Source organism: Pyrenophora tritici-repentis, chromosome 6 (genome assembly GCF_003171515.1).
Source record: "Pyrenophora tritici-repentis strain M4 chromosome 6, whole genome shotgun sequence".
Taxonomy (NCBI): domain Eukaryota; kingdom Fungi; phylum Ascomycota; class Dothideomycetes; order Pleosporales; family Pleosporaceae; genus Pyrenophora; species Pyrenophora tritici-repentis.
In genome coordinates this window covers 2865372-2890262 of record NC_089395.1, presented here as the reverse complement: position 1 = coordinate 2890262, position 24891 = coordinate 2865372, and the positions used below count along the sequence as shown (strand labels likewise).

General features: G+C 50.6%; 12 protein-coding genes across 12 annotated transcripts; 7 read left to right on the top strand and 5 right to left on the bottom strand.

Annotated features, from left to right (window-relative positions):
* Positions 1 to 534, top strand: PtrM4_123270 (uncharacterized protein; the record flags this gene model as incomplete). The annotated part of the gene is made up of 1 exon (XM_066108569.1): positions 1 to 534. One exon carries the CDS (start codon positions 1 to 3, stop codon positions 532 to 534), a length of 534 nt encoding a protein of 177 aa, XP_065961754.1.
* A 482-nt stretch (positions 535 to 1016) lies between these two features.
* PtrM4_123260 (uncharacterized protein) lies at positions 1017 to 2024 on the top strand (the record flags this gene model as incomplete). Its single annotated transcript, XM_066108568.1, has 1 exon — positions 1017 to 2024. One exon carries the CDS (start codon positions 1017 to 1019, stop codon positions 2022 to 2024), a length of 1008 nt encoding a protein of 335 aa, XP_065961753.1.
* Positions 2025 to 2254: 230 nt separating this feature from the next.
* PtrM4_123250 (Arp, Ankyrin repeat protein) lies at positions 2255 to 5917 on the bottom strand (the record flags this gene model as incomplete). Its single annotated transcript, XM_001935560.2, has 1 exon — positions 2255 to 5917. The coding sequence occupies one exon, from the start codon at positions 5915 to 5917 to the stop codon at positions 2255 to 2257; it is 3663 nt and encodes a 1220-aa protein (XP_001935595.2).
* Positions 5918 to 7073: 1156 nt separating this feature from the next.
* On the bottom strand, positions 7074 to 7995 carry PtrM4_123240 (Dimer-Tnp-hAT domain containing protein; the record flags this gene model as incomplete). The annotated part of the gene is made up of 3 exons (XM_066108567.1): positions 7074 to 7447; positions 7500 to 7839; positions 7885 to 7995. The coding sequence occupies 3 exons, from the start codon at positions 7993 to 7995 to the stop codon at positions 7074 to 7076; spliced, it is 825 nt and encodes a 274-aa protein (XP_065961752.1).
* A 510-nt stretch (positions 7996 to 8505) lies between these two features.
* On the top strand, positions 8506 to 14699 carry PtrM4_123230 (HHT1, Histones H3 and H4; the record flags this gene model as incomplete). The annotated part of the gene is made up of 5 exons (XM_066108566.1): positions 8506 to 8539; positions 8575 to 8694; positions 8743 to 8925; positions 9283 to 11315; positions 11439 to 14699. The coding sequence occupies 5 exons, from the start codon at positions 8506 to 8508 to the stop codon at positions 14697 to 14699; spliced, it is 5631 nt and encodes a 1876-aa protein (XP_065961751.1).
* A 1818-nt stretch (positions 14700 to 16517) lies between these two features.
* PtrM4_123220 (uncharacterized protein) lies at positions 16518 to 17710 on the top strand (the record flags this gene model as incomplete). The annotated part of the gene is made up of 5 exons (XM_066108565.1): positions 16518 to 16605; positions 17040 to 17187; positions 17266 to 17416; positions 17493 to 17501; positions 17606 to 17710. The coding sequence occupies 5 exons, from the start codon at positions 16518 to 16520 to the stop codon at positions 17708 to 17710; spliced, it is 501 nt and encodes a 166-aa protein (XP_065961750.1).
* A 620-nt stretch (positions 17711 to 18330) lies between these two features.
* On the bottom strand, positions 18331 to 18873 carry PtrM4_123210 (uncharacterized protein; the record flags this gene model as incomplete). The annotated part of the gene is made up of 1 exon (XM_001935554.1): positions 18331 to 18873. The coding sequence occupies one exon, from the start codon at positions 18871 to 18873 to the stop codon at positions 18331 to 18333; it is 543 nt and encodes a 180-aa protein (XP_001935589.1).
* A 312-nt stretch (positions 18874 to 19185) lies between these two features.
* PtrM4_123200 (uncharacterized protein) lies at positions 19186 to 19512 on the top strand (the record flags this gene model as incomplete). The annotated part of the gene is made up of 1 exon (XM_001935553.2): positions 19186 to 19512. The coding sequence occupies one exon, from the start codon at positions 19186 to 19188 to the stop codon at positions 19510 to 19512; it is 327 nt and encodes a 108-aa protein (XP_001935588.2).
* Positions 19513 to 19650: 138 nt separating this feature from the next.
* PtrM4_123190 (uncharacterized protein) lies at positions 19651 to 20463 on the top strand (the record flags this gene model as incomplete). The annotated part of the gene is made up of 2 exons (XM_066108564.1): positions 19651 to 20277; positions 20461 to 20463. 2 exons carry the CDS (start codon positions 19651 to 19653, stop codon positions 20461 to 20463), a joined length of 630 nt encoding a protein of 209 aa, XP_065961749.1.
* Positions 20464 to 21097: 634 nt separating this feature from the next.
* On the bottom strand, positions 21098 to 21592 carry PtrM4_123180 (solute binding protein; the record flags this gene model as incomplete). The annotated part of the gene is made up of 1 exon (XM_001935552.2): positions 21098 to 21592. One exon carries the CDS (start codon positions 21590 to 21592, stop codon positions 21098 to 21100), a length of 495 nt encoding a protein of 164 aa, XP_001935587.2.
* A 230-nt stretch (positions 21593 to 21822) lies between these two features.
* On the bottom strand, positions 21823 to 22104 carry PtrM4_123170 (uncharacterized protein; the record flags this gene model as incomplete). Its single annotated transcript, XM_066108563.1, has 1 exon — positions 21823 to 22104. The coding sequence occupies one exon, from the start codon at positions 22102 to 22104 to the stop codon at positions 21823 to 21825; it is 282 nt and encodes a 93-aa protein (XP_065961748.1).
* A 1306-nt stretch (positions 22105 to 23410) lies between these two features.
* On the top strand, positions 23411 to 24256 carry PtrM4_123160 (OCH1, Mannosyltransferase OCH1; the record flags this gene model as incomplete). The annotated part of the gene is made up of 1 exon (XM_001935551.1): positions 23411 to 24256. One exon carries the CDS (start codon positions 23411 to 23413, stop codon positions 24254 to 24256), a length of 846 nt encoding a protein of 281 aa, XP_001935586.1.
* Positions 24257 to 24891: the final 635 nt, after the last annotated feature.

The following is a 24891-nucleotide window of genomic DNA, read 5'->3' as shown; positions in this document are numbered from 1 at the left end:
ATGGACCCGATTCAGAAAGCGATTGAAGACATCGATTCGCGTGAAGAAGGCGCATCGTTTAGTTATCGCGAAGTTGCAAAAAAGTATAATATAAGCCGGGCTACGCTCGCCCGAAGACACCAAGGTCGAACAAGGCCGCACAGCGTTGCGCATAACGCGCTACACCCACAACAGGAGAAGGAGCTTGTACAGTACATCAAGGGGCTCTCCGAGCGACGTTTGCCACCTACGAGGACAATGATACGCAATTTCGCGTCATCTTTGGCTGGAAAGGACGTCTCAGAAACCTGGGTTACTCGGTTTATGGCCAGGCACCCATTTGAACTCACATCGCGCTACACCTCTGGGATGGACCGCAAACGTCACAAAGCTGATTCAGGGGCTAAATACAGCTTGTACTTTGAGCTTCTGCATGCCAAAATGATGGAGTATAGGGTGCAACCTACTCAGATCTACAATATGGATGAAAAGGGGTTTCAAATTGGAAGCCTTGGGCGATCAAAACGCGTGTTCGACAAGGTGTTATATGATTAAAAGGGGGTTAGGGCATGCCTTCAAGATAGCAATACTCAATGGATTACTGTGTTAGCTTGCGTTTGCGCCGATGGTACAGCTTTGAGTCCATCCCTCATCTTCCAATCGGACGCCGGGACCCTACAATCATCATGGGTTGATGCTATTGAAGCTGGAAAGCACTCCGTCTTCGTATCCTCGTCTCCTTCGGGCTGGACGAACAACGATATAGGGCTTGCCTGGCTCAAGGAGGTGTTTACACAGTCCGCAACAATCAATTAAGTGGGTCCTAGAAGGTTCAGATTGGATTGATTGATTACCGCTTTAAGCCTAGTAGTTACCTATAGGAGTTTAAGCCCTACCTAGATAGGTAAGTGGGTCTAGGAGAGTGACCGGATTGAATTGATTGTTGCGGAGTCTAGGTGTTTATAAGGGAGACGAGGCGTTCAGGAGTCACTGGGTACCGATTACTTATCCTTGATAGCCATGGATCTCATGCTACTATGGACTTTATCAATTTCTGCAACGACAACAAGATACTCCTCGCCGTCTTTCCCCCTCACGCTACCCACACGCTTCAACCCCTGGATGTATCGTTGTTCAAGCCTCTCTCGGACGCCTACTTAAATGAGCTCACGAAGTACCTTCAGGACAGCCAGGGGCTACTCTCAATAGTAAAAGGAGACTTCTTTCACCTCTTTTGGAACGCCTGGTGTACTGCTTTTAGGCCTCAAACGATTACAAAGTCCTTTGAAGCTATAGGTATTCACCCCCCTAATGCCGAGGTTATACTCAAAAGATTCGCCAAGGCGGGCTACAATTCAGATGAGAGCTCATCTTCCTGCCTCTCTGGAGACGATTGGCTCAAATTAGAGTCTATTATACGACGTACAGTGAAAGATCAAAGCAATAAGGACGTCAAAAAGCTTCGCCGAAGTCTCCATCACATCTCTGCCCAAGCAAGCCTCCTTAGGGGGGAAGTAAAGGGGCTGAGGGCTGCTATGGGCATCAAAAAGAGACGGGAAAAGAAGTCCTACACCCTACAACTTAACAAGCCTCATGAGTATCATGGTGGAGCCGTCTTCTGGTCTCCCAAGAAGGTCCGTCAGGCTCGGGACGATGAAGCGGCTCGACAACAACAACAACAGCTTGAAAAAGCACAAAAAGCAGAGGCAAGATACCTGAAGGAACAATCTCGACTCTACAAGCTTCAGGAGGCCGAGCAAAAGCATGTTGAGAAAGAGAGACTCAAGGAGGTGCGGGAGAAGGAGCGGGCTGCCGAGAAGGCTGAAAAAGAGCGTCGAAAAGCAGCTCGCGACTCTCAAAAAGCTATACAACAACCCCAAAACGGCAAGCGTAAGGCCTCACAAAGCTCTACTCAAAAGCAGAAGCGTCAAAAAGGTGTTGGTGATGGTGCACCTCGTGTACAAGCCGAGGTGGCTACATCTATTATCCCGACTCAAACCACCCGCCAGGGCCGCACCACCAAGGTACCGAGTAAATATAAGTAGCGCAAGTTCATCGCAATGATATAATTACTACAACACCACAAAATCTCGTGATAATAGCTATTGTGGGTGGCTCTACAGCCTTATCTTTGTGATATTCTGATGTTGTTGGGTGGCTCGAAACACGACCCGGCTCATTTCATGCGCACGGACGGTAGTCTAACCCGGCGTCTATACGCTCTCATCTTCAACAGTGCTATTATCTGACAAGGAGAATAGTAAGCTACGGGCTCTTAACTATCGCCGTAGACAGAGAAAGGACAAGTAGCGTTAGTATATATCCCGTAGGGGAGTTCTATAGGTCTAGCATGGTTAGCAGCTCGCTGCAGAGGCGGATAGCGTCCACCCTGCGCGTTGACATTGGCGCCCTTGTCGAGCAGCAGCTTCACCACCGCCTCGTGGCCTGCAGCTGAAGCCGCCTGGATTGCGCTGCCGTAGTGTCCACCCTGCGCGTTGACATTGGCGCCCTTGTCGAGCAGCAGCTTCACCACTACCTCGTGGCCTGCAGCTGAAGCCGCCTGGAGTGCGTTGCCGTAGTATCCACCCTGCGCATTGGCGGCGCCCTTGTCGAGCAGCAGCTTTACCACCGCCTTGCAGCCTGCAGCTGAAGCCGCCTGGAGTGCGTTGCCATAGTGTCCACCCTGCGCGTTGATGTAGGCACCCTTGTCGAGCAGCAGCTTCACCACCGCCTCGTGGCCTGCAGCTGAAGCCGCCTGGATTGCGCTGCCGTAGTGTCCACCCCGCATGTTCACGCTGGTGCCCTTGTCGAGAAGCAGCTTGACTATCGTCTTGTAGCCTGCAGATGAAGCTGCTTGGAGTGCGTTGCCGTGGTTCCAGCTCTGCGCTTTGACGTTAGCCCCCTTGTCAAGAAGCAGCCTCACCACCGCCTCGTGGCCTGCAGTTGAAGCAGCATGAAGTGCGTTGCCGTAATTCCCGCTGTGCGCGTTCACGTCAGCGCCCTTGTCGAGCAGCATCTTCACCACCGCCTCATGGCCTCTCTTTGAAGCTGCATAGAGTGCGTTGTCGTAAGTCCAGCTCCGTTTATTGACGTAGGCACCCTCGTCGAGCAGCAGCTTTACCACTGCTTCGTGGCCTCTATCTGAAGCCGCCTGGAGTGCGTTTCCGTAGTGTCCACCTTGCGCGTTGACGTCGGCGCCCTTATTGAGCAGCATCTTTACCACCACCTTGTGGCCTCTATCTGAAGCCGCATAGAGTGCGTTAGCGTAGTATTTATCCTGCGCATTAACGTTGGCGCCCTTGTCGAGCAGCATCTGCACCACTACCTCGTGGCCTGCAGCTGAAGCCGCCTGGAGTGCGTTACAGTAATTTCCATCATACGCGTTAACGTCAGCGCCCCTGTCGAGCAGCAGCTTCACCACTGCCTTGTGGCCCCTAGATGAAGCCACATAGAGTGCTTTGTCGTAGGTCCAGCTTTGCGCGTTGACGTCGGCGCCCTTGTCAAGCAGTAGCCTCACCACCTCTTCGTAGCCTCCAGCTGAAGCCGCATAAAGTGCGTTGCCATGATACTCACTCTTCACACTGGCGTCGTCGCCACAATCTAGCAGTAAGTCTACTATTATCTCGTTGCCCTCGTACGAAGCCGCCTGGAGTGCGTTACGGTAATTTCCATCGTACGCGTTAACGTCAGCGCCCCTGTCGAGTAGCAGCTTCACCACTACCTTGTGGCCTGCAGCTGAAGCTGCATAGAGCGTGTTACCGTAGTATTCATCGTGAGCATTGGCGTCAGCACCCTTGTCGAGCAGCAGCTTTACCACCGTCTCGTGGCCTCTAGATGAAGCCGCATAGAGTGCTTTGTCGTAGGTCCAACTCCGTGCGTTGATGGCAGCTCCCTTGTTGAGCAGCAGCTTCACCACCGCCTGGTCGCCTCTGACTGACGCCGCATAGAGTGCTTTACCGTGGCCCTTACCCTGAGCGATGATGTTGGCACCCTTATTGAGCAGCAGCTTCACCACTACCTCGTGACCTCCAGCTAAAGCCGCCTGAAGTGCGTTGTCATGGTATCTACTCTGTGCGTCGGCACCCGCGCTCTTGTCAAGCAGCAGCTTTACCACCGCCACGTAGCCTGCAGCTGAAGCCGCATAGAGTGCGTTGCCGTAGTATTCACCCTCTGCATTAACGTCGGCGCCCTTATTAAGCAGCATCTTTACTACGGCCTCGTGGCCTCTAGATGAAGCCGCCTGGAGTGCGTTGCCATAGTGTCCACCCTGCGCGTTGATGTAGGCGCCCTCGTCGAGCAGCAGCTTCACTACTACCTCGTGGCCTCTAGCTGAAGCCGCCTGAAGTGCGTTACCGTGGTATTCATCCTGGGCATTGACGTCGGCGCCCTCGTCGAGCAGCACCTGCACCACTACCTCGTGGCCTCCAGATGAAGCCGCCTGGAGTGCGTTGCCGTGCTCGCCACCCCGCGCGTTGAGATCGGCGCCATGATTGAGCAGTACCCGCACCGCCACCTCGTTGCCACTGTACGAAGCTGCATGGAGTACTTTTCCGTAGTATTCAACCAGCGAGTCAACGTCAGCGCTCTTGTTAAGAAGCAGCTGTACCACCGCCTCGTGGTCTCTCTTAGATATCGTCTGAAGTGCGTTGATAATCTCCTTTGTTACTAAAACCTCGGTTTCGCGTTGTTGAAGAAGAAGAATCATAATAGCTCTCCTATGCCCTGCGTTCCCTACGGCGGCTTTGATTACTCCTTCCGTTACCTTGACTTCGCTTCTACGTTTCTGAAGAAAAAGACTTGTGATATCTGTCCCACTTTCTTCGTTTCCCACTGCGCTCTTGACCATATCTTCCGACAGTGGTACCTCGAGTCCTCGCCGCATTAGGAAACTTTCAACTGCCCTCACATCAGACGTTCGAATAAGTTCCAAGAAAGATGTAGAATTTCGTAAAGTAAGATCCTCTAGAAGCTTTGGCATCGTCTCGTAGGAAACATCTGACGGTCCGAACAAGAATGAAGAAGTATCGCGTATGACCCCCTGAAGGTCTTTCGTATAGTCTGGACAGAGGCTATCTGTGTCGCAAGCATCTGAAGATATGCCTAATAAGGCGTATACTTTGTCTCGTGGGTCGCTCGCTTTGCTTTCGCTGAACTTCAGCAAAAGATTGTACAAGTCTCTGCTCTCGCTCCACCAGGTCTCCTCCCGCAAGCGCCCAGGCATGATGTCCAAGACAGCTTGACAATGCCGTTCTGGTTTGACGCCTATGAGTGACGGTGCCAGAGCAAAAGTACGTGCCCGAACAAATTTGGTGCCGCACCAAATACGCGCCTTCTTTGCATTGGCTATCTCCTGCAAGATCCAGACTCTGCTGAACCAAGGTCTCTTTAAGAGCAGCTCTAAGCCTTCACGCGGCTTGGAAGTTTGATCTTGAGGAACTAACAGCCAGAATGTGTTCCACTGCATGAGATCCCAGCTTCTGTGCTCATAAATCAAACTGCACTCTTCTAGTCGCCGAAGAGAGTCCATCAAGAGATCGGTTTCATCTGTTGCTTGGCCTAACCAGACAAGCACCTCCTCCGCTTGCGAATAGATCTTGCACATTCTTTGGACCTGGTGTCCCCGCTCTAGTTCGTTGCTCTGATCGATACAAATAGCATCAACCCAGAGTACCCTGTCTGTATCCTCCGAGCGAAGATGCTGAAGGGCTGAATGTAGATTCTCGGTGACATCAAACGTCTTCTCGTTCACTGTTACGGTAGACGTCTTGTCCGTACCTCCCCAAGTATATGATAAAGCATCATACGGAACCGTGTCGGTGCCATCGAGGTAGACTTGGTACAGCCTACACTCGATGACTGGCTCATTGCCTCGTAGCAGCTGTAAAAGTCGAAACGCGGGACGCTCGAGATCGATCGGTTCGTAGACAAAGAGGTCCATCTGTACCCTACACTAGAATACTTCGTTATTGGCTAGAGAGTTTAAGGTGGGATGAGGATATACATCAAGCTTTTAACTAGTAAAGATAAGCATTACTTATGTTTCTAGAAGTGTTGGTTGGGAAGTACGTTATGAGCTGAACAGCACAAGGCAGAAGCATAGCGGGGTAGCAGAGCTCAAGGCACAGGGTACTAAATATGGCAGTGCAAGGCTGAACCTCTGCAACATGCACTCCGCTTGCGGAAGCCTAGGCTCGGATCTTAGTATTCTGTATCATGCCAGCTAGTCTGTCCTTTGTTATGCCCGCTGTGTAAGTCCTATACACATTATTCTCAGACGCCTCCTAACTCGTTATGCCCCCTTCTACGAGCTAAAGCAGTATTCGGCTACGGCTTAGTATATGTATCGGTCGCGATGTGCTCAACAGCACCAGAACGTGGTAGGTCGGACAAGGGATCGACGGCGGGTCTGCGGAGCTGTAGAGCAGCGCGACGGTTTATCTCTATAGGATGGAAGCTTTCGCGTTAGTTATAGTCGTGGGTTGCACTATGTCTCGAAATTGCATGATGGCTGTGTTGGAGGCTGATTGCGGTTGCTGTTTCGCTGCTAGGTGTGTTCGTTGACATGAGCTATACGCCAGGGCCTTCAAACCTAAAACAGCCCTGCTCCCAATCCGAGCCGATTTTCCGGTGTTCTAAAGCGCTTGGCAAAAGCGCCGTACAGCCACACAGCTACACAGCCACACAGCCACAGACCTAGCGTTAGTAGCAATAGATTACACCTAAGCTGCTTTAAGCTAGGTGTGCGGGTCCTCTTTGTCTAGCACTTCTAGCAGGCGGACTTAGAACTAGCATAGAAGCACGATAACCTCTTAGGCTTACGCTGGCAAATGGGTTGGGTATACCCAGTCTTGGGTTGGGGTTGGGTTGGGGTCGCACAGACCATGGGTTAGGGTTGGGTTGGGGTCGCACAGACCATGGGTTAGGGCTGGGCTGGGGTCGCACAGACCAAGTGGTAGGGTTGGGCTTGGGTTGGGTTGGGTTGGGTTGGGGTTGGGTTATATTTTTTGGGTACTTTAACGGAACAACACTTAATTAAGATAATGTGTACACGTTGATGATATAGTAGATACATAAAACGAGATATATTAACACAGCTAATTATCACGGTAGCGCTGAGGACGCTGGCGCTTTCGAGGTGGCAATTGACGCTCCTCCTGGACCTCTTCCTCCGACTCTTCTTCTGTAGTCTGGTTCTCCTCATCTATATCGAAGGTATGCTCTAACGAGGCTGGAAGCTCAAAAAGATCATTAACCTCGTCAATTGGCTCTCCATCCTCCCCTAATTGAGCAACTAGGTAGTCTAGACCCTGTTCTTCCTCTTGAGATATTGTATCCTTAAGAACCATTATCTGCTGTATTGTCCGGGCAGATAGTCGGTGCCTCCGACTACCAATAACATCCTTAGCAACATTGAAAACTCTTTCAACCCCAACCTGAGCAATTGGTATTGCTAGTATATCCTTCGCCACTTGGGATAGTCTATTAGCAGATGTCTATGATAAACAGCTGTGATAACTTACCAGACTTTTTCTGGGTAAACCGCTTCTCTGAAAGTATATCCCACTCTTTCTCTAGCAGCTTAGCCTGTCTAGCACTATTTGCTAATTTATACTTAGGCTGTTGCAAAAGCGATTTCTTCAGTTGGTACTTCGCGGAGCGGTCGGCTGTTCTAACGCTTTCAAGTACCTTCTCCTCTTTATCGAAAAGAGCTTTGCGTTCACGTTGAGCAATAGCACGGGCGCTACCACTCAGAGAGCCAGTATAGGGGACGCTCAAATTGATAGGTCGGCCTTTTCGTGAACCCCCACTACCTCTTTGATCTAAGATACCGTCAATCTCGTCAGCTTCACACGCAAATCCCTGCTTATATTAGCATAAGCTGTGATAAATGGCTGTGATTATTACATCGGTAAGCTGCTCCCACTCATCTTGTTCGAACCCAGGCGGAGGTTCAAGTTTGATGGCTGGAACTAGGCCTTCAGGTACGTCGCCGACTTGCTCTTTCGCGACAGGCATGGCGGGGACTGTGATAATGCGCTGTTGTAAATGGGGTGTTTTCAATGTAGTAAAGAGAGTTATTAGGTGTTGGGAGTTACTGGGCGTCAGGGGCTGGAGAAATGGGTAGACAGCATTATGCTCACCTAGAAATGGTCCGTGCGCTTCTGCCTGCGCTAGCGCGAAAACGCGGAAATTACCCAAAATGATCAACACATCGATGATTCCTTCATTTTTGGGCTGTACGCATGCGCGAGCTCGGCGTTTATCACAGCAGTTTAACACGTTTGTATGATATGCTCGCTACTGATTTTGCAACAGAAATGGTTGTATGCGATCGTGAAACAGCAAATTACGTCATGCAGTCCGTGCGCTGCTGCCTTTACTAGTGCGGAAATCGGGAAATTGCCGTCGCCCAAACTTTCCAGCTACCTAACTCTTTCAGCCTACTACTTTCTTAATTGTCGACCACATTTATCACAGTAATTAATCACATACGTCGCCTACGTTCATCATCTACTCTACTACGCAATGGCAAGGACAAAACCACGGCCTAAGGTCACCGGTAAAGCCGGCCGGGTGGTCCTGATGGCAAGACAGTTACTGGCGGCAAGCCGGCTCAGAAGGCCCTTGCTAGTAAGGCTAGACGTCAAGTAGCAGGAAAGTCTACGCGAAAGGCACCTGTAGCTGTTAAGAAGAAGCGCAAGTTTAAGGCCGGCAGTAGGTTATCACAGTCGTTTATCACAGCTATTTTCTAATTTAGCTTAGCTGTCGCATTACGGGAAATCAAGAGATACCAGAGAGGTTTTGAACTACTCTTGCGAAAACTCCCCTTTTCCCGCGTAGTGCGCGAATTTGCACAGGTGCACAAGGCCGATATCCGCTTTCAACGATCTGCAATCGAAGCTCTTCAGGAAGCTACAGAAGCTTTCTTAGTTGGTTATTTTGAGGGTATAGTCTATCTACCCTATTGTCGGATCGTGAGTATCGGTAGAGACGTCGGCTGCTGGACACTTCGGCCCGACTTCGGCCCACCTTGCGCAGAGCTTAGGTATACCTTCGTAGCAGCTGTGTTCGTAATAAAATCAATCACCATCACCGAACAGAATGCATTCCTAGTTATCGTTATTTCCTTTCAGCACTAGTGCTATAGACCTTCCAACACTGATCAGTGATTGCTTAAGGCGATCACAGACAGCAAGGTAGAAGAGACAGACCGCATCTTCGACGAACTCCCTGACGCACGACGTTATACTCCCGGGAGAAGATTCTGTGCTAAGAACAGAGCGAGGCAGAGATAACACAAAGCACTCTTAACCTCCCTCTACAGCTGCTGGTTTAGCTTAATCCGCGAACACAGAGCGCGTCAGCAACGCAATACAACTCAACCGTACGAGCGTCTCCGGACGATCCGATCACGTACAACAACAAGCGCTGGCACGACCAACCAGCGAGACAACAACACCGACAACGCGTCAACACCCGCTAGCAAGATGGCGGATAACCAAAGCGAAATAAGCTCTGCAGACTCTGCTGAAGCTCAGAATCAACTACAGAATGAGCAATCAGAACACCTCTCAGACTCACCATGGGCCAAATTTACCGCGGAACAACTTATGGAAAACTGTCCATACACAGTTGCACTCAAGGTCATCAATACAGCTCTCTGGGGTGTACCCGCACCGGCGGACGCAAATGAGACACACGCAACAACGTGGGTCGCTAAAGCTATCCACGACTACAATGTGTCAATGGCCTGGGACGATGACCTCTTCATTGACTACAAATGGGACTTTGAAGGATGGACGAAGGAGCTATTTAGCAAGGTTGAGCGTGGTACACTAAGGTCTCTTAAGAGTGTGCTACGACACCGGGGAGTATACACTGGCAACAATCACGCCAGGGTGGCGGACTCTCTCTACAACATTCTAGGTATAGAGAATACTCTTGAATGGGAACCAGCAGAGTTTCGAGCCATGAAATTCGACCAACAGTCCGAAGCGTACCAGCGCCAGCAGAGCAATAAACGCCAACAGGACACTCAGCACACAGTCTATCCAGCTGTACAACAACCACCGCAAGTACAACAACCGCCGCAATTACAACAACCGCCGCAATTACAACAGCCACCGCAAGTACCACAGCCGTCGCAATTACAACGACCGTCGCAGGGCGAGCAACAAGAGCAGTATAGAGTGAGACAAGGCGTCCAGAGCCGTTCCCAAACAATAGAGCCACAACAGCCGCTACACATGAGCGGTACGCTAGAAGGGCCTCAGCATCGACAACTGTGGGAGCAGGCCGCGCAGCCGCAACAAGGGCGTGCGCAACTACAGACACGGCCGCCAGCGACTGCATATCGCGAAGTCACGCCATTTCCGCAACAGCCAACGAACCGCGTCCCTAACAGACCACCCGAACTACCATACGACCCGTACAAGACGCTACCGCCGCGATGGTCCCGCAACGATCGACTCGACGCTAATACGATCACGCAGTTCTCTAAGCTATGGGACAATAGCAACAAGTATACAGGGAATGCGTACGATCTCCTAGACGATAAGATCAAGATCTTCTTCAGCATCTGCTGGCAGGTAGATATCCAAGAAGAGCAGTTTCACGCAGTGTTTCCCCGTATCCTTACCGGACGTGCAGAGACATTCTACATACAGGTTGTAGAGAGAGATGACAGCTTTGCTGATGCGTACATGGCAATCAAAAACCACTTCGACCATGACGTCCATCACCAGCACTACTACACAGACTGGACGACTACAACCTTCGCTCGCACCCGCACAGAGAACCCCGACAAGGGACTACACGAGGTTCTGCAGATCCTGCTTGACAAGCTGCAGCTATGCCAGCGTGCCCTTGGCAAGAACTTTGAGGGCGAGGATGCCCTACGTACCACTGTCATCAATGCCTGCCGAGGAGTACCAGAGCTTGAGATGGCACTGTTCAAACCAGCCACAATCTGTGAAGGACTCTTCTCAGACCTACGTTCTGCAGTTGAGACACACCTTGCACGGCAACACACTGCCCAGATGGTCACAGAGGACCAATATTACTTAGATCGCCGATACAACGGCAATAGAAGAATCCGAGGTGGATCTCGAGGTGGAGGAGGATTCAGAGGCGGATCCAGAGGAGCATATCGAGGAGGCGAGCAGCGCGACGACAACGGACGAGGATTCAAGCCACGCTGGAGGAAGAAATGCTTTGTTTGCCAGAAGGAAGGATGCTGGTCTACCAACCACACAGACGAAGAGCGCAAGGCTGCCCGTACACAGTTCTTCTCTACGCTATACTTTACAGGTACACAGCCCCCCAAGGACTTCTCCGTACATCTTGCAGAATACGAAGGGATCGAGCACACTAGCCAGTACAATCAGAGAGGCTGGAGAGAGGAGGAAGACTGCGAGGATGACGACGATGACGACGTCGCGGAAGCATACCTTGAACAGCAGTTTTTCACGGAGCAATGCCTTGCAGATCAGGCGTTCTTGCACCACATCTCTGGCGACGACGTATACCGCCAAGACGCGCCATCAGCGCCAGCGTCACAGTTCCTGCTTGAAGACCGCTACACAAGATCTGTGTACCAAGGGATCCTACCGGATACAGGCGCTGCCAACGTATCCACAGTTGGCAAGGAGCAGTACCTTGCACTCACAAGGGAAGATCCTACAGTTAGGATGGATACGTCTACAGCAGGAAAGGCATCTATCAAATTCGGCAAGGGCGAGGCTACATCATCTATTGGCACTGCACAGGTCTCTACAGACATTGGGACGATCAACTTTGAGGTGCTTGACGCACCTACACCATTCTTATTGTGCCTTGCAGACATGGACAGGTTAAAGGTCTACTTTAACAACACCACAGATGAGCTAGTCCAGGGTGACGTAAACATCCCTGTAATTCGCAAATGGGGACATCCTTGGTTCCATCTGAACAAAAGAGAGAGAGCAACTGTGTTCCTGACAGAGACAGAGTTGCGACGGCTCCATCGACGATTTGGACACCCAGCTGTCACGCGACTTGTTAAGCTCTTAAAGGATGCTGGCCATAACGACTTCGAAGAAAGAACCCTAGAAGAAGTCACTAAGTTCTGCCACCACTGCCAGCTCCACAGCTCCGCACCGCGCCGATTCAAATTCACTCTCAAGGATGATCACCACTTCAACTATGAGATCCTGGTGGATGTGATGTACCTGAGCAACAAACCTGTACTGCATGTGGTCGATTCCTCAACAGCGTTTCAAGGCGCGAGGTTCCTTAGCGCTATCTCAGCTAAAGAAACATGGCAAGCACTGCGGATACTATGGATCGACACGTATCAAGGACCACCAGACATTATCACGCATGACGCAGGCACTAACTTTGCAAGCACAGAGTTCCGCGCAGAAGCAAAGATCATGGGAGTCACATGCAAGCAAGTACCTACGGAGGCGCACTGGTCTATCGGCAAAACTGAGAGGTACCATGCACCTCTACGCCGCGCATGGGACATACTCTATGCAGAACTCACTGACACTATGTCCGACGACGCGATTCTCCAGATGGCTGTGAAGGCTGTCAACGATACTGCTGGCCCCGATGGACTAGTCCCGACGCTACTGGTCTTTGGAGCGTACCCACGAATGACTGCAGAGTCACCGCCATCCCCGTCAATGGTCAAGCGCAGCGAGGCTATTCAAAAGGCGACGAAAGCCCTACGCAAGATCACGGCAGAGCACCAAGTTGCAGACGCCTTGAACACCCGCAATGGACCAGCCACTGCAGACATGCTCGCGCTCCCACTCCAGAGCGAAGTCTTAGTATGGAGAGAGAGTGATGGCTGGAATGGCCCGTACAAGATCGCCAGTACAGATGGCCACAACGTCACTGTTGACATGGTCAATGGTCCAACGACATTCAGATCCACTGTCGTCAAGCCATACTACAGACCGGACCACCTTTGGAGCGACCCCGATGCGCCACACGCGCCGAATGAGCCGCATGAGCCGGTAGCAGTACCACCGGCAGTGCAACCACGCAGGAGAGGCCGCCCTCCAGGGTCAAAGAACAAGCGGAAGGCGCACGCGTACATCACCAAGAAGGAGCAGGACGATCTTGAGCTAGCTATCAAGCTACGAAACGATGGAGTGATCACAACCTCAGGCGCCCCCTTTGAAGCGTCTGATGACCAAGAGATCAGCGACCTCGTAGGTCGTGGAGTCTTTAAATTTGAGCAATACGACGAGAGGCTACACAGCAAGATCCGGATCTTCAAGTCACGCCTAGTACGTGAGGTCAAGGGAAAGACAACCAAGCCCTATGAGAAATCCCGCCTAGTTATCCAAGGCTACCAGGACCACGGCAAGGAGACTATTCTGACGCAATCTCCAACCATACAGCGATGTAGCCAGCGCCTGATTATGTCGCTGGCGCCCGAGATGGTACAACGCGGAATGAACATCGAGCTCCGTGACATTACGCAGGCGTATCCCCAGGCGCAGACAACCCTGAAGAGGACGATACTCGCACATCTTCCTACTGAGCTAGTCCATCGATATCCAGAAGGCACGCTACTCCATGTGATCAAGCCGCTGTATGGAATCGCTGAGGCAGGAGTCCACTGGTGGACAACGTATCACGGACACCATTGCAAGGAACTGGACATGGCAACATCGACGTACGACCCATGCCTATTGATCACGAACAGAGACGACGCAGGCATCTTCGGCATCGTTGGCATGCAGACAGACGACACTCTCATGCTCGGGACACCAGCGTTCTCGTCACGTGAAGAGAAGAAGATCCAGAAGGCAGAGTTCAGGTCAAAGCCAAAAGCAAGGCTGACACCAGAAGTGCAGTTAGACTTCAATGGATGTACACTCACGATGGACGCCAGCAGAGTCTTGACCCTTAGGCAGAAAGGACAAGGAGGAAGGATCAGGCTTGTGGATATCAGGGCACCCGACCGCGCGCAACAGTACACCGAGCAGCGCGCCCGCGGAGCGTACATCGCATCAACATGCCAACCAGAGGCGTCATTTGACCTGTCCGTCGCTGCTCAAGCTCAGCAACCATCAGACGAGGACATCAAGGCACTCAACAAACGCCTGAAATGGCAGATGGAGAATCTCGATCGTGGCCTGCGCTACGTCACTGTCAATCTTATGGAGGCCAAGTTGATGGTCTTTGTGGATGGCTCCTTTGCCAACAACAAGGACCTCAGCTCACAGCTAGGCTTTGTCCTTATGCTCGTCAACGAGTCTATTGACGTCAACACCTTCACAATACAGGGCAACGTGATCCACTACAGCTCTACAAAATGCAAGCGCATCACACGGAGCGTACTGGCCTCAGAGATCTACGGCATGGTCAACGGCTTTGACATAGGCATTGCAGTTGCAACCACGCTGAGGATAGTTACAGAACGACTTAGACTACCTGCAATTCCCTTGGTTATCTGTACAGACTCGTACTCCTTGTACGAGTGCCTAGTAAAGCTTGGGACGACGAAGGAAAAGCGTCTCATGATCGACATCATGGCGCTGCGCCAATCATATGAGCGTCGCGAGATCACGGAGATCCGCTGGATCAATGGTGAAGACAATCCTGCAGACGCCTTCACCAAGGCATCGCCAAACCGCGCTCTTGAACGCTTTATTGACGGCAATAAGCTGACAGTCCGAGTAGAGGGATGGGTGCAGAGGCCGACAAGCTTTGATGGTTGATGCTACACACAGTTACCATCAACACATACTGTCACTACCGATACAAGCAGAGTTACTAGCTACCCAGAAAGAAAAGACTTCCAGTGTCGGATCGTGAGTATCGGTAGAGACGTCGGCTGCTGGACACTTCGGCCCGACTTCGGCCCACCTTGCGCAGAGCTTAGGTATACCTTCGTAGCAGCTGTGTTCGTAATAAAATCAATCACCATCACCGAACAGAATGCATTCCTAGTTATCGTTATTTCCTTTCAGCACTAGTGCTATAGACCTTCCAACACCTATACTATTTTTCATTTAATAACTTTTATAGACTGCAACATCAATGCTATTCACGCAAAGAGGGTTACTATTCAAGAGAAGGATTCTCAATTGGCTAGGCGCTACTTTGCGCGCGAGTTACTAGCTTTTCTCTAGATTATAAGATATATCTAGATACACGTGCTTAAATGCTAGCTGGCGAAGCCTCTGTATATTATAAATGAAACTAGTTAATGCTACACTGTGTTAATCTACTGTGATACTATATAAACTTTTCTTTTATTGAAATCTATATTATACATCTTGCAATTTTTTTACTATAACCCAACCCTAACCCATGGTCCGTGCGACCCCAACCCAACCCCAACCCAACCCTAAGCTTGGCGCTGACAAATGGGTTGGGGTTGGGTTGGGGTCGCAAAATTTCTAACCCAACCCCAACCACACCCCGACCCATTTGCCAGCGTATTTAGGCCTCTATTAGCTGCCTATACAAATAAGCTAATTGTTAGAACAAGGTCTCCTCTGGTGGTATGACTACCATAGGCGACCGAGTAGAGGTACGAAAGGTAACCCTGTATTGGATTGAACTTCACTAAGAGCTATTGTTCTATCTACTTGTTGTTATGATGATCTTAGGACGTACATGACAGATCATCATTCCGCGTCGGTCCTTCTGCTCGGGCTTACTCCACGAACCTCACCTCGCCGACCTGGACTGAACCTAACATATTCTTAACACTAATTACCTTTACCTACACCACCTAGGGCTTCTCCAAAATAAGAAAAGGAGACTTCTTCCACCTTTTTTAGCCCGCCTAGATATCTACTTTTAGGCCTAAGCTCATTAAAAAGGCCTTCACCGCCACTAGCATCTAGCCACCTAATCTAGCTCGTGTACTTAAAAGTGTGAGGGACGTCAATAGTTGAGATGACCGTATCTGTATTAAGTACTAAGTGAGATATTGCGTGCAGGTTCGAAGACCTGCGCGGGTCGAACTTTGGTGTTCGGCTGTGGCCTTCGCTTAAGGCGCACGGGCCACCTCGCTTACTAGAGGTCGCGGGTTTGATCCATGACAAAAAGATTCACCTGTACTACCCCTAAGGTAGTAGATAAGGACGAGGAGTTAACGGAGCCTATCAACGGGTTAGATTAGCGCAGGATCTATTCACTGGTCGTCAAAGTAGCCAAGGGTGAAAGGAGGAGTAGGGAGGTGAAAAGACTCCGGAGAACCATCTATCATCTCGCCACCCAAAATACGCTCCTTCACAAGGAGGTAAGGGGTCTCCTAAATAGGTTGAGTAGAAGGGCTTACCAGTAAAAAAGCTTCCCCTTAAAACTCTAAAAAAAACAAGGATAACTATTATAGGGGAGCTATTTTCTGGTCGCCAAGGAAGATCCAGGAGGCTAAGGAGCGTAGGATCTAAATAGAATAACAGAGAGATCAGGAGGCACTCTAAAAAGCTAAGATAAAAGAGTTAAGAGACTAGGCAAGGTTATACAAGCTTCGATTAGCTCAGGAGAAGCGTGCCGAACGAGAGGCAGCTAGGGAGAGGAGGATGAAGGAGAAGGCCGAGAAGGAGGCTAAACGCGCCCGCAAAAAGGCCGATCTTGACTCCAAAAAAGCTATCCAACAGTCCCAAAACGGTAAGAGTAAGGCTTCAACAAGCTCTAGTAATCGCAATAAGCGTCAAAAACGTGTTGCGGATGCTGCAGCTGTTGAAGAGGCCTCAGGAGCTGCACCAGCCCCACCACTAAAAGTGAGCCGCTGCGGCCGGAACATCAGATTGCCGAGCAAATATAAGTAGCGCAAAGTAATCAGGGGCATTAAAATACTACTACTCTATGAAATCTCGCGATAATAGCTTTTGTGTGGTGATCTATAGCCTCATTTTTGGATTTGAGATGGTGTTGTTGGGCGGCGCATTGCGCGCACGGACACGGTAAGTTAACCTTCTGCCTATGGACTGTGCGGATGGTCTGAGCGTCGTTCGGACCGAGATATCATCGAGGATTCACCAACTGGGCTCCAGCCCATCACAATAATGTAGACTTTAAAGCCCACGCTAAAGCACCTGAAGACCACCTTACGATTAATCTTAAAGCCGCGTGGCGTAAGGCCGATGCGTACTACTTAAAGCTTGACGACTCGCCTGCCTACTACGTAGCTGTCTGCCTCTATCTATACTACAAGCACTACTGCGAGAACAGCTGGGCCGATAAAGCTGGGTGGATTAATACGAACAACGCAGCTTTTAGGCAGCTTTAGGCGCTCTACAAGCTAGTAGCGGTGCTGAATTCTCGCAGCCGACCGTCTACCTTAAGCGATATCGACGACGCTATTAAAGCGCTCGTGAGCTACAACAAGGGCAGCAGTGAGCTTAACCTCGATGAATACGAACAATGGCGCAAGTACGAGCCGATGTGGACGAAGAAGCAGTACAATAACGGCAACGTTGTGCGATATTAGATAGACCTCGCTCCTAAATACCCTAACCTTAGCCGCCTCGCGATTGATATATTAACAATACCAGCATCTAGCTGTAAGTGCGAGCGCCTGTTTAGCGAGCTCGGCGATCTCCTTAAGCCTCGCCGCCGTAAAATTGGAGCGCAGCTGCTTGCAGCGCTTTAGCTCATACGTTCATAGGCGCGGGGAGGCTTCACAATACCAGAGAAGGCAGCCGCGGCGTATACCGACGAGGAGATGGCGATGAAGTACGGGGTGGACGATTGGGACGAGCCGTCGCAGTAACTACAGCGAAAATTTGTCCTTCTCGGCAGCCCAATCTGCCAATCTTCAATCAATCCGCAATTAATCTACTCTAAATCTTCACCTTAATCAATCTAATCAATCCGGAGCCTTGTGACGACCCAATCAATCCAATCTAGAGTCTCTGGATTGATCGGATTGATTGTTGACAAGTCTGCCGTAAAGGTACTAGCGGGTAAATGGGTGGCTGCCTGGTTGCCCAAGGAGGAGCCAAGGGATAAGCCCTATGGCCGACAATATTGTTTCGAATACAAGCATGATGCGCTGTGAAACTGCCAGAATATGAAGAAAGAAGTGAGAAGCTGTGAGAATTCAGGAACAGCGGAAGGAATAAAAATGTGCACTTGTGGAGAGTTCGAGATGGGTTTATGATAATTTTGTTAATGATAGTCTATCTTCACGCAGAGATTCAACGCAGAAAGCAAAAAATCGATTAGAGAAAACAGAGTTGACGACAGGGCGGAAGTAAACTTACTAACAGAAAGCAGTAAAACCAACCGGAAAGAACGGACGTAAACAACTTACCTACCCCCATCTATCCCGACATGCTCACCGAGGCACTCGAGTCGCCATTTCTTCTACCTTACTTCATAGACTCTAACCTAATAGTAACGATAACCATTAGGATTTGGCCTAAACCCTTCACGAGCCTTGCGGTGGAACTCATCCTGAAGCGCATCCTTCCCTGGACTACGAGGCAAGTACTTATCCTTGAACCTTTGACGCTCCAAGTCACGCGTAGTCAGGCGAGTCTGCGGGGGAGCTGTAACAGCAGTCGGTTGTGTCCAATTGTCGCGCACAGGTTCAGCTTGACGCTGAATGAAATCCTTCTGCTGTCCTGGTGTCTCTGTCACTTCAGGCTGGGCCTGCGCAGTCTGCATCACTGTCACATCAGGTTGAGCACGCGAAGGCCACACCACAGGGAGAACTGGGGATTGAACACGCGAAGGCTGCAGCACAGGAAGAACTGGGAGTTGAACACGCGGAGACTCCACCAAAGGGAGAACTGGGGCGAGCGAGCGACGGAAGGAACTTGAAGCCAGCTTCACAATGCGTTCCTTCAATCCGGGCACTGCTACGATGGTGAGCATAAAAAGCATCGTGACGACTGTTAGTGAACCGATCATGTAGATTGTGCCTTCCATGTTGAGTGATACCCGAATGGTTTGCTGTGGTGAATACTTTGTAGATCCCGGTATTTGTTTATATAACCAAAAGAATTCATTCCATGCGTCCACAATGCGATGGCCTCATCCACACCGTGAATGCACAAAGCGAAACTTGGGTAGTCCACAATGCTGACATTTTGGAAACGGATCGCAGGACAGAGGTAGTGAAAGCACTATACACTATACGCTGGACTCATCGACGATGGGCTGCTGAAATGGCGATTAAGGTGTTAGCAGTTCCTGGTGTGACCGGGTGTGGCGGGCTCGTGACGGTGGGCTGACGACGTCATGAAGTTCCTCCATGTTACCCAGCCCATGCCCATCGCAGGTTGCATCTCACCACATCCTCCCCTCCCAGCTTTGCATCGGCTGAATCGCCGCAAAGCCATGCCTCCACAGGTATCGGAATCAGTGCTGGAGAAATACCGTTATGAGATACTCTTTGGCGCTTGGCTCGCTGTGACGGGAGCGACGTTCCTTCGCATCAAACGCCAGCCCTACAGCACGCGTCTGAAAATTGAGCAGTACGAGAGCATCTTCAAGGGCACTTCTCTGGGCGCCGTACTCATCGGCATCGGAATCACACCTGCGCGAAACACAGCGAGACGCTTTTAGTGGGAATCCAACAAAAAAGAGTTGGTGCCGAGTTTAGGGTCCGGGCTTGGCGTTTCCCCGCAACCGTCTATCACATGCGAACCGTTTCACACTCCGTCACGTCACTTCCGACACAACAAAGTCGAGATAGAGGTCAAAATGCTGGGGCTGGGCTCACCCAGCGTCAGCGTTACGGTCAACATGTGGAATCCCGTATATTTCATCGCACTCTTGGTCTTGGTCGGCATCTCTATCCCGCTCGCGATCCTGGCCGTCTTCACCACGTCAATCGCCATCGTGTTTCTTTCTTTCCGCGCGCTTCAGGTCTACTTTGATCTTGCCATTGCGGTCGTCAGCGTATGGCTTACTCCTTCATCACCGAAATATGTCTCTAGCCATCGCTCCTCTCTTGCGTCGTCGGCCCGACAGTCCCCGAATCGGCACCGGCAACGGAGCAGCACCGCGAGCACCGCGTCCTCGCATGACATCAGCGTGCCTTCTCTACACAGCTCACGCCTTTTACAGCACAAGAACAATTCACTCTCTGCACTCATTGGTACGGGCGGATTGACACGAGACTATGAAGGCGTAGGGGGCTGGAGAGTAGCCGGCGACGACGACGAAGAAGCACTATGGATGGGCATCAACTCTCGACTTCAGCTGCCTGCTGAAGCGCCTAGGAGACACAAGCGAAGTGCAACAGGTGGTGCTAGTCCAAGTCAACGATGGAGTGTTAGTTCAGAGGCACTCCGCATGAGCCCTGTGCAGAGCAGGTCCAGGACACCAGTACGCTTTGTCATGGACGATGAGTCTAGCTACTTTCCCCCACAATACACGGCGTCCGGTCGGCGGCTTAGTACGAGCTCGAATACCAAACAGCATCGAAGAAGGAAGAGTGGTAGTAGTACTAGTAGTATTTCTAGTAACGGGTCAACTGGCTTGACCATGGCTGTTAACGAGGTCAGGCAGTAAATTTACACCCCTTCGAATTATTATGACCTTTTTGCGATAAAAAGTTATTCGTTCCATGTGGTTCATAAAGAATGTGTATTGTTGTTATATTTCCCGTAGTTTAGCGTCGAGCACGCAACGTTGTTATTGACACCTTATATGCCAATGTATTGGTCTTGAATCTACTTACCCTTCCTACCGATCAAAGCTTTTTTCAATCGTTCTATGCAACCCTGCGCCCCTGTTTGATTGGTGCAGAATCCAGATCGCCTAGTCCCCAGAAGACAGAACCACCCAAACGCTGAGCAACAGCACATACGCAGTCGAACCCCGGTAGCGACCTTATTATCGAGTTAACAACCACGGTTGAGAAGCGGAGAAGCGTTGAATCTCGGATAGGCGTCGAGTTGTAGCTGTAACATTTCTTTAGTAGAACTCCGCGCTCTTTAACAGGATCATGTAGACATCCCAATCTGCTTTAGTAGTTGTGTGGATGGAGGAGTATACAGCGTTTGATTATTCTTTCACATTCATCCGTGACAAGTTTTTCATACTACTATTACATTACTGCACAAACCCGTGCATTTCATATACAGCAAGCCTCGGCAAGAATCCACAGCTTTTTTTTACAACCGTACGTGAAAGGAGAACCTGCTCACATCTCATACCGCACTATTGCAGGAGTCTCGGATTTACTCTGTGCTTGACTTTTCCACGCATAATAGCCCTGTGCCAACTCCACGGGGGAATGCGCAGGCGCCTCCGTCACATTCATATCACTACCGTGGTGACTTGCGTTGTCGTAGCTCTTGTACTGGGTCATAGGTACATGTACCTCGTGTACTGCGTACTCTGGCATAACGTCGTTTTTCTCGTGACGCTGGCGCCGGAAAAGGAACCATCCTGCTGCGAGGCCTAGGATGAGTGCGACGGGTATGCCTACGCCGAGGCCGATCTTGGCGGCTAGGGGGAAGGCGGCTGGGGAGGTGGCTTGGGTGGAGAGGTTGGGTGCGGTTGTTGCGCTGCTGGTTGGTATGCTGGTTGTTTCTGTGTTTGATGGGGTACTTGACTCGGGCGAGCTTGTCTGTGTTGGGGCCGGTGTACCGGTCGACGACGCGGCTTGCGATGTCGATGTCGATGTCGGAAACATGACCGAAGAAGACGACGATGCAATATCTCCAGCGCGACTCTCCTCAATGTAAAAGTAACGACTACTCGAATCCCCACCCCCTTTTCCTTCTTGGAAAAGACTGAGATAGAACAGGTTCGATATCTCGAGGTTCTTTCTCGTCCCAACAAGCCAAGAGTAACTCGTGATATTTCACTGCGTTTTCTGAATTTCATGGTTAACTAGCTTGTTTGTTTGTTCGTTTGTTTTTCTTAGGGGGGGGGGAAGTTCTGAGACAGTTGCTTACGAGTTAGATATTCCATATCTCCAAACCACACCCCGTCTGTTTCATTCTGTTGGTACAGGACCAGGGAAACACCGCCTCCGTCTTCGCCGGGGGTCCAACCGACGTTCACAATAGTCCCTGCGTCGTATGTTGGGCTATTGCTGAAGTCGCCGGTTGTTCCAAACGGCGGGGGGTTGGTGAAGATCATTAGTCCGGAGACGTGGGTAAATAGTCCGGTCACTAGAGTATATGCTGCCAGGCAGCCCATGATGAGAGAGATCGGCCGTCGAAGACTGAACGAGTGTGAGTGTAGTGTGATGACTAAGAAAAAGTGCTCAAATGCAGGGCGAAAAAAGACAAATAGCGAGGGCCAGAGAAGTACAACTGCAAAGACTATGGGCGAGCTGCAACACGAAGAAGTCGGGTATGGGCTCATGTACTTCTCCTACCCATGGAATGTGATTGATGCGGTGGCGGAACGCACGAATGAGGCACAGCAGCGCTTCGTACCTATACGGCGCTTGTGAGAAAGCATTTCTTGCTATTCAGATTCCCTTGATGGAGACGATCGGAGTTCATCCATTGGGAGCCGTAACCGATGTCTTGAGCTTGAGTCCTGTGAGGGTGTGCAGCCATCTCGTTCACAACCTCTCAGCCTGGTGCCCTAGTAGTTCTCTCATCAGCTATCATTCTCGACTAAGTATCTTCTTCTCTGTAATTATACCACACACATAAGTAAGACATGCGACTCCTCGGCTCTCCCGTGGACTCCCGTACGGGGGTACCTGGAAGAACTGAGCGGGTGAGCATGGATGCGCCAGGATTCTCTTGGCTTAACTCAATAAGGTTAAGCGAGCTGGTTAAGTTACTAAATTGAGCCATGACTGTTAGATACTTGCCTACCTAGGAATAGATGCTTGCCGTATCAATCCCACTCTCAGCCCCTTGATAACCTGGTTACGGTAGGAATCCGAGTACCCTTATGTGATTGCTTGCCCAAGCTTTGCATATGCACGCGCCATAGCCCACAAACCACGGGCTGCTCCTGGAAACCGTAGTTACGGGATTGGATAACTAGGCGCTACAAATTGTGTTTAATTTTCCAAACAAGGGGTGCACGAAGCACTTGGTGTCTATTGCGCGGGAGCCATTCTGGCCGTTTCCCGCAGCGCGCTTATACCATATTGTTGAGAAGATGTAAGGTTCAGTCCAGGTCGGCGGGGATGAGGCTCGTGGAAGTAAGCCCGAGCAGAAGGACCGACGCGGAATGATGATCTGTCATGTAAATCCCCAGATCATCATGATAATAAGAAGACAGAACAACAGCTCTTAGTGTAGTTCAATCCAATACGTGGTGACCTAACATACCTCTACTCGGTTCCCTATGGTAGTCATACCACCAGAGGAGACCTTGTTCCAATACATATGATATATGGAGCCAAAACGTTCATTTGAATGAATCCCCCGACAAGAGAAAATGTCATGAAAACGCCCATTTTGTTCTCTTTTTGTGAATTTCGCATTTCTCGTCTTCTCCTTTTTTTTATTATTATTCTTAGCCCCGAGCTGAAATCATGCTGTTACGACCAGTGCAGTTATCCAAGGTCTTCACTTACCACTCTTTCATCGCGCTGTGTACATTAGTGTTGATTTACCACATCCTCTCCTCTCAGGACCGCTTTGTCATTCGTATACCAGGGGCCGTTACGACCACCGTACAGGACACCGGCTTTCCCCGACAAATCTGGTATAAACTAGGTCCTAATGGCCTCTCTCCAGAAACGCAAAACTGGACAGACAGCTGTATCAAAAACAACCCTTCCTACACAGCGCACTTCATGACCGACGAAAGCAGCGACGACTACGTCCGTACAGCTTTCGCTTCCCGCCCGGACATCGTCGCAAACTACCTCGCCCTCCCCATCCCCATCTACAAAGCAGATTTCCTGCGCTACCTCCTCCTCTGGGACCGCGGCGGTATATGGTCCGATCTAGACGTATCCTGCGAGACACCTATTGGCACATGGGTGCCGTCTGAATACCAGGCCAACGCCTCGCTCGTTGTAGGGTGGGAGTTCGACCAAGGCTGGCCCGGTGTGTACGTCCGACAATTCGCTAGCTGGACTATCATGGCTAAACCACGGTCCCCACATATGATGCAAATCATCGACGACATACTGCTTACACTGCGGGAGAAGACGGCCGAACACAACATTGGTGTTGAGGGCGCGTCGTTGGATATCATGGGCGATGTGGTTGATTTTACGGGGCCGCGGCGGTTGACAAGGAGTGTGTTTAAGAGTCTGGGGAGGATGCTTAATAAGACTGTGGATGTGCGTGAGATGCAGGAGTTGCTGCAGCCGAGGTTGGTGGGCGATGTGCTGGTTATGCCGGAAGTCGTTCGCGGCGTCGGCGAATAAGTATAGCGAGGAGGTGGAGAGTGTGCTGCCGCCTAGGTTGGTGACGCATCATTATGCGGGGACGTGGAAGAATGATAGGGGGGGGTGAGCGCTAGATGGCGATGCTGGGGGGAATGGGTTGGATGAATAAATGATGCCGCGTTACCATGGATTGGGTGTTGAGATATCGAATATGGCTATTGGGTAGCCTAGAGGGTCGGCCTTGCGATGGACTGTTGTTATCTGGAAGAGCAACAGCAGGATTTGCCTCGTATCAGACGGCAAGCGATGCAGTCGGTCATGATCACCACCATCACACTGGGGTTGGTTCCATGGTGTATGAGTAAACGGCCAGAGGCAGAAGCGATGAAGAGAGCATAGAGGATATGGAAGATGCGCGCTACAGACAAAGAGAGTTTGAATGGGCCTGTATTATAGATGTATACCCTACGTGGTGGAACCAGAGCGTATCCCTGGCCGAGAGTAGAGAGACGCTATAGAATCAATCGCTCTGGCGTGTTTGGTTGAGCAGCTGATACTCTCTCGCTTTTCCGTTTATTGGCTCTTCTGTCTTCTATTCATAGTCAGTATACTATGGGTCTGTGGAAAGTCAAAAAAAACCCCATCGGTGGAGTCGAGGAAGGTGCATTCGACGC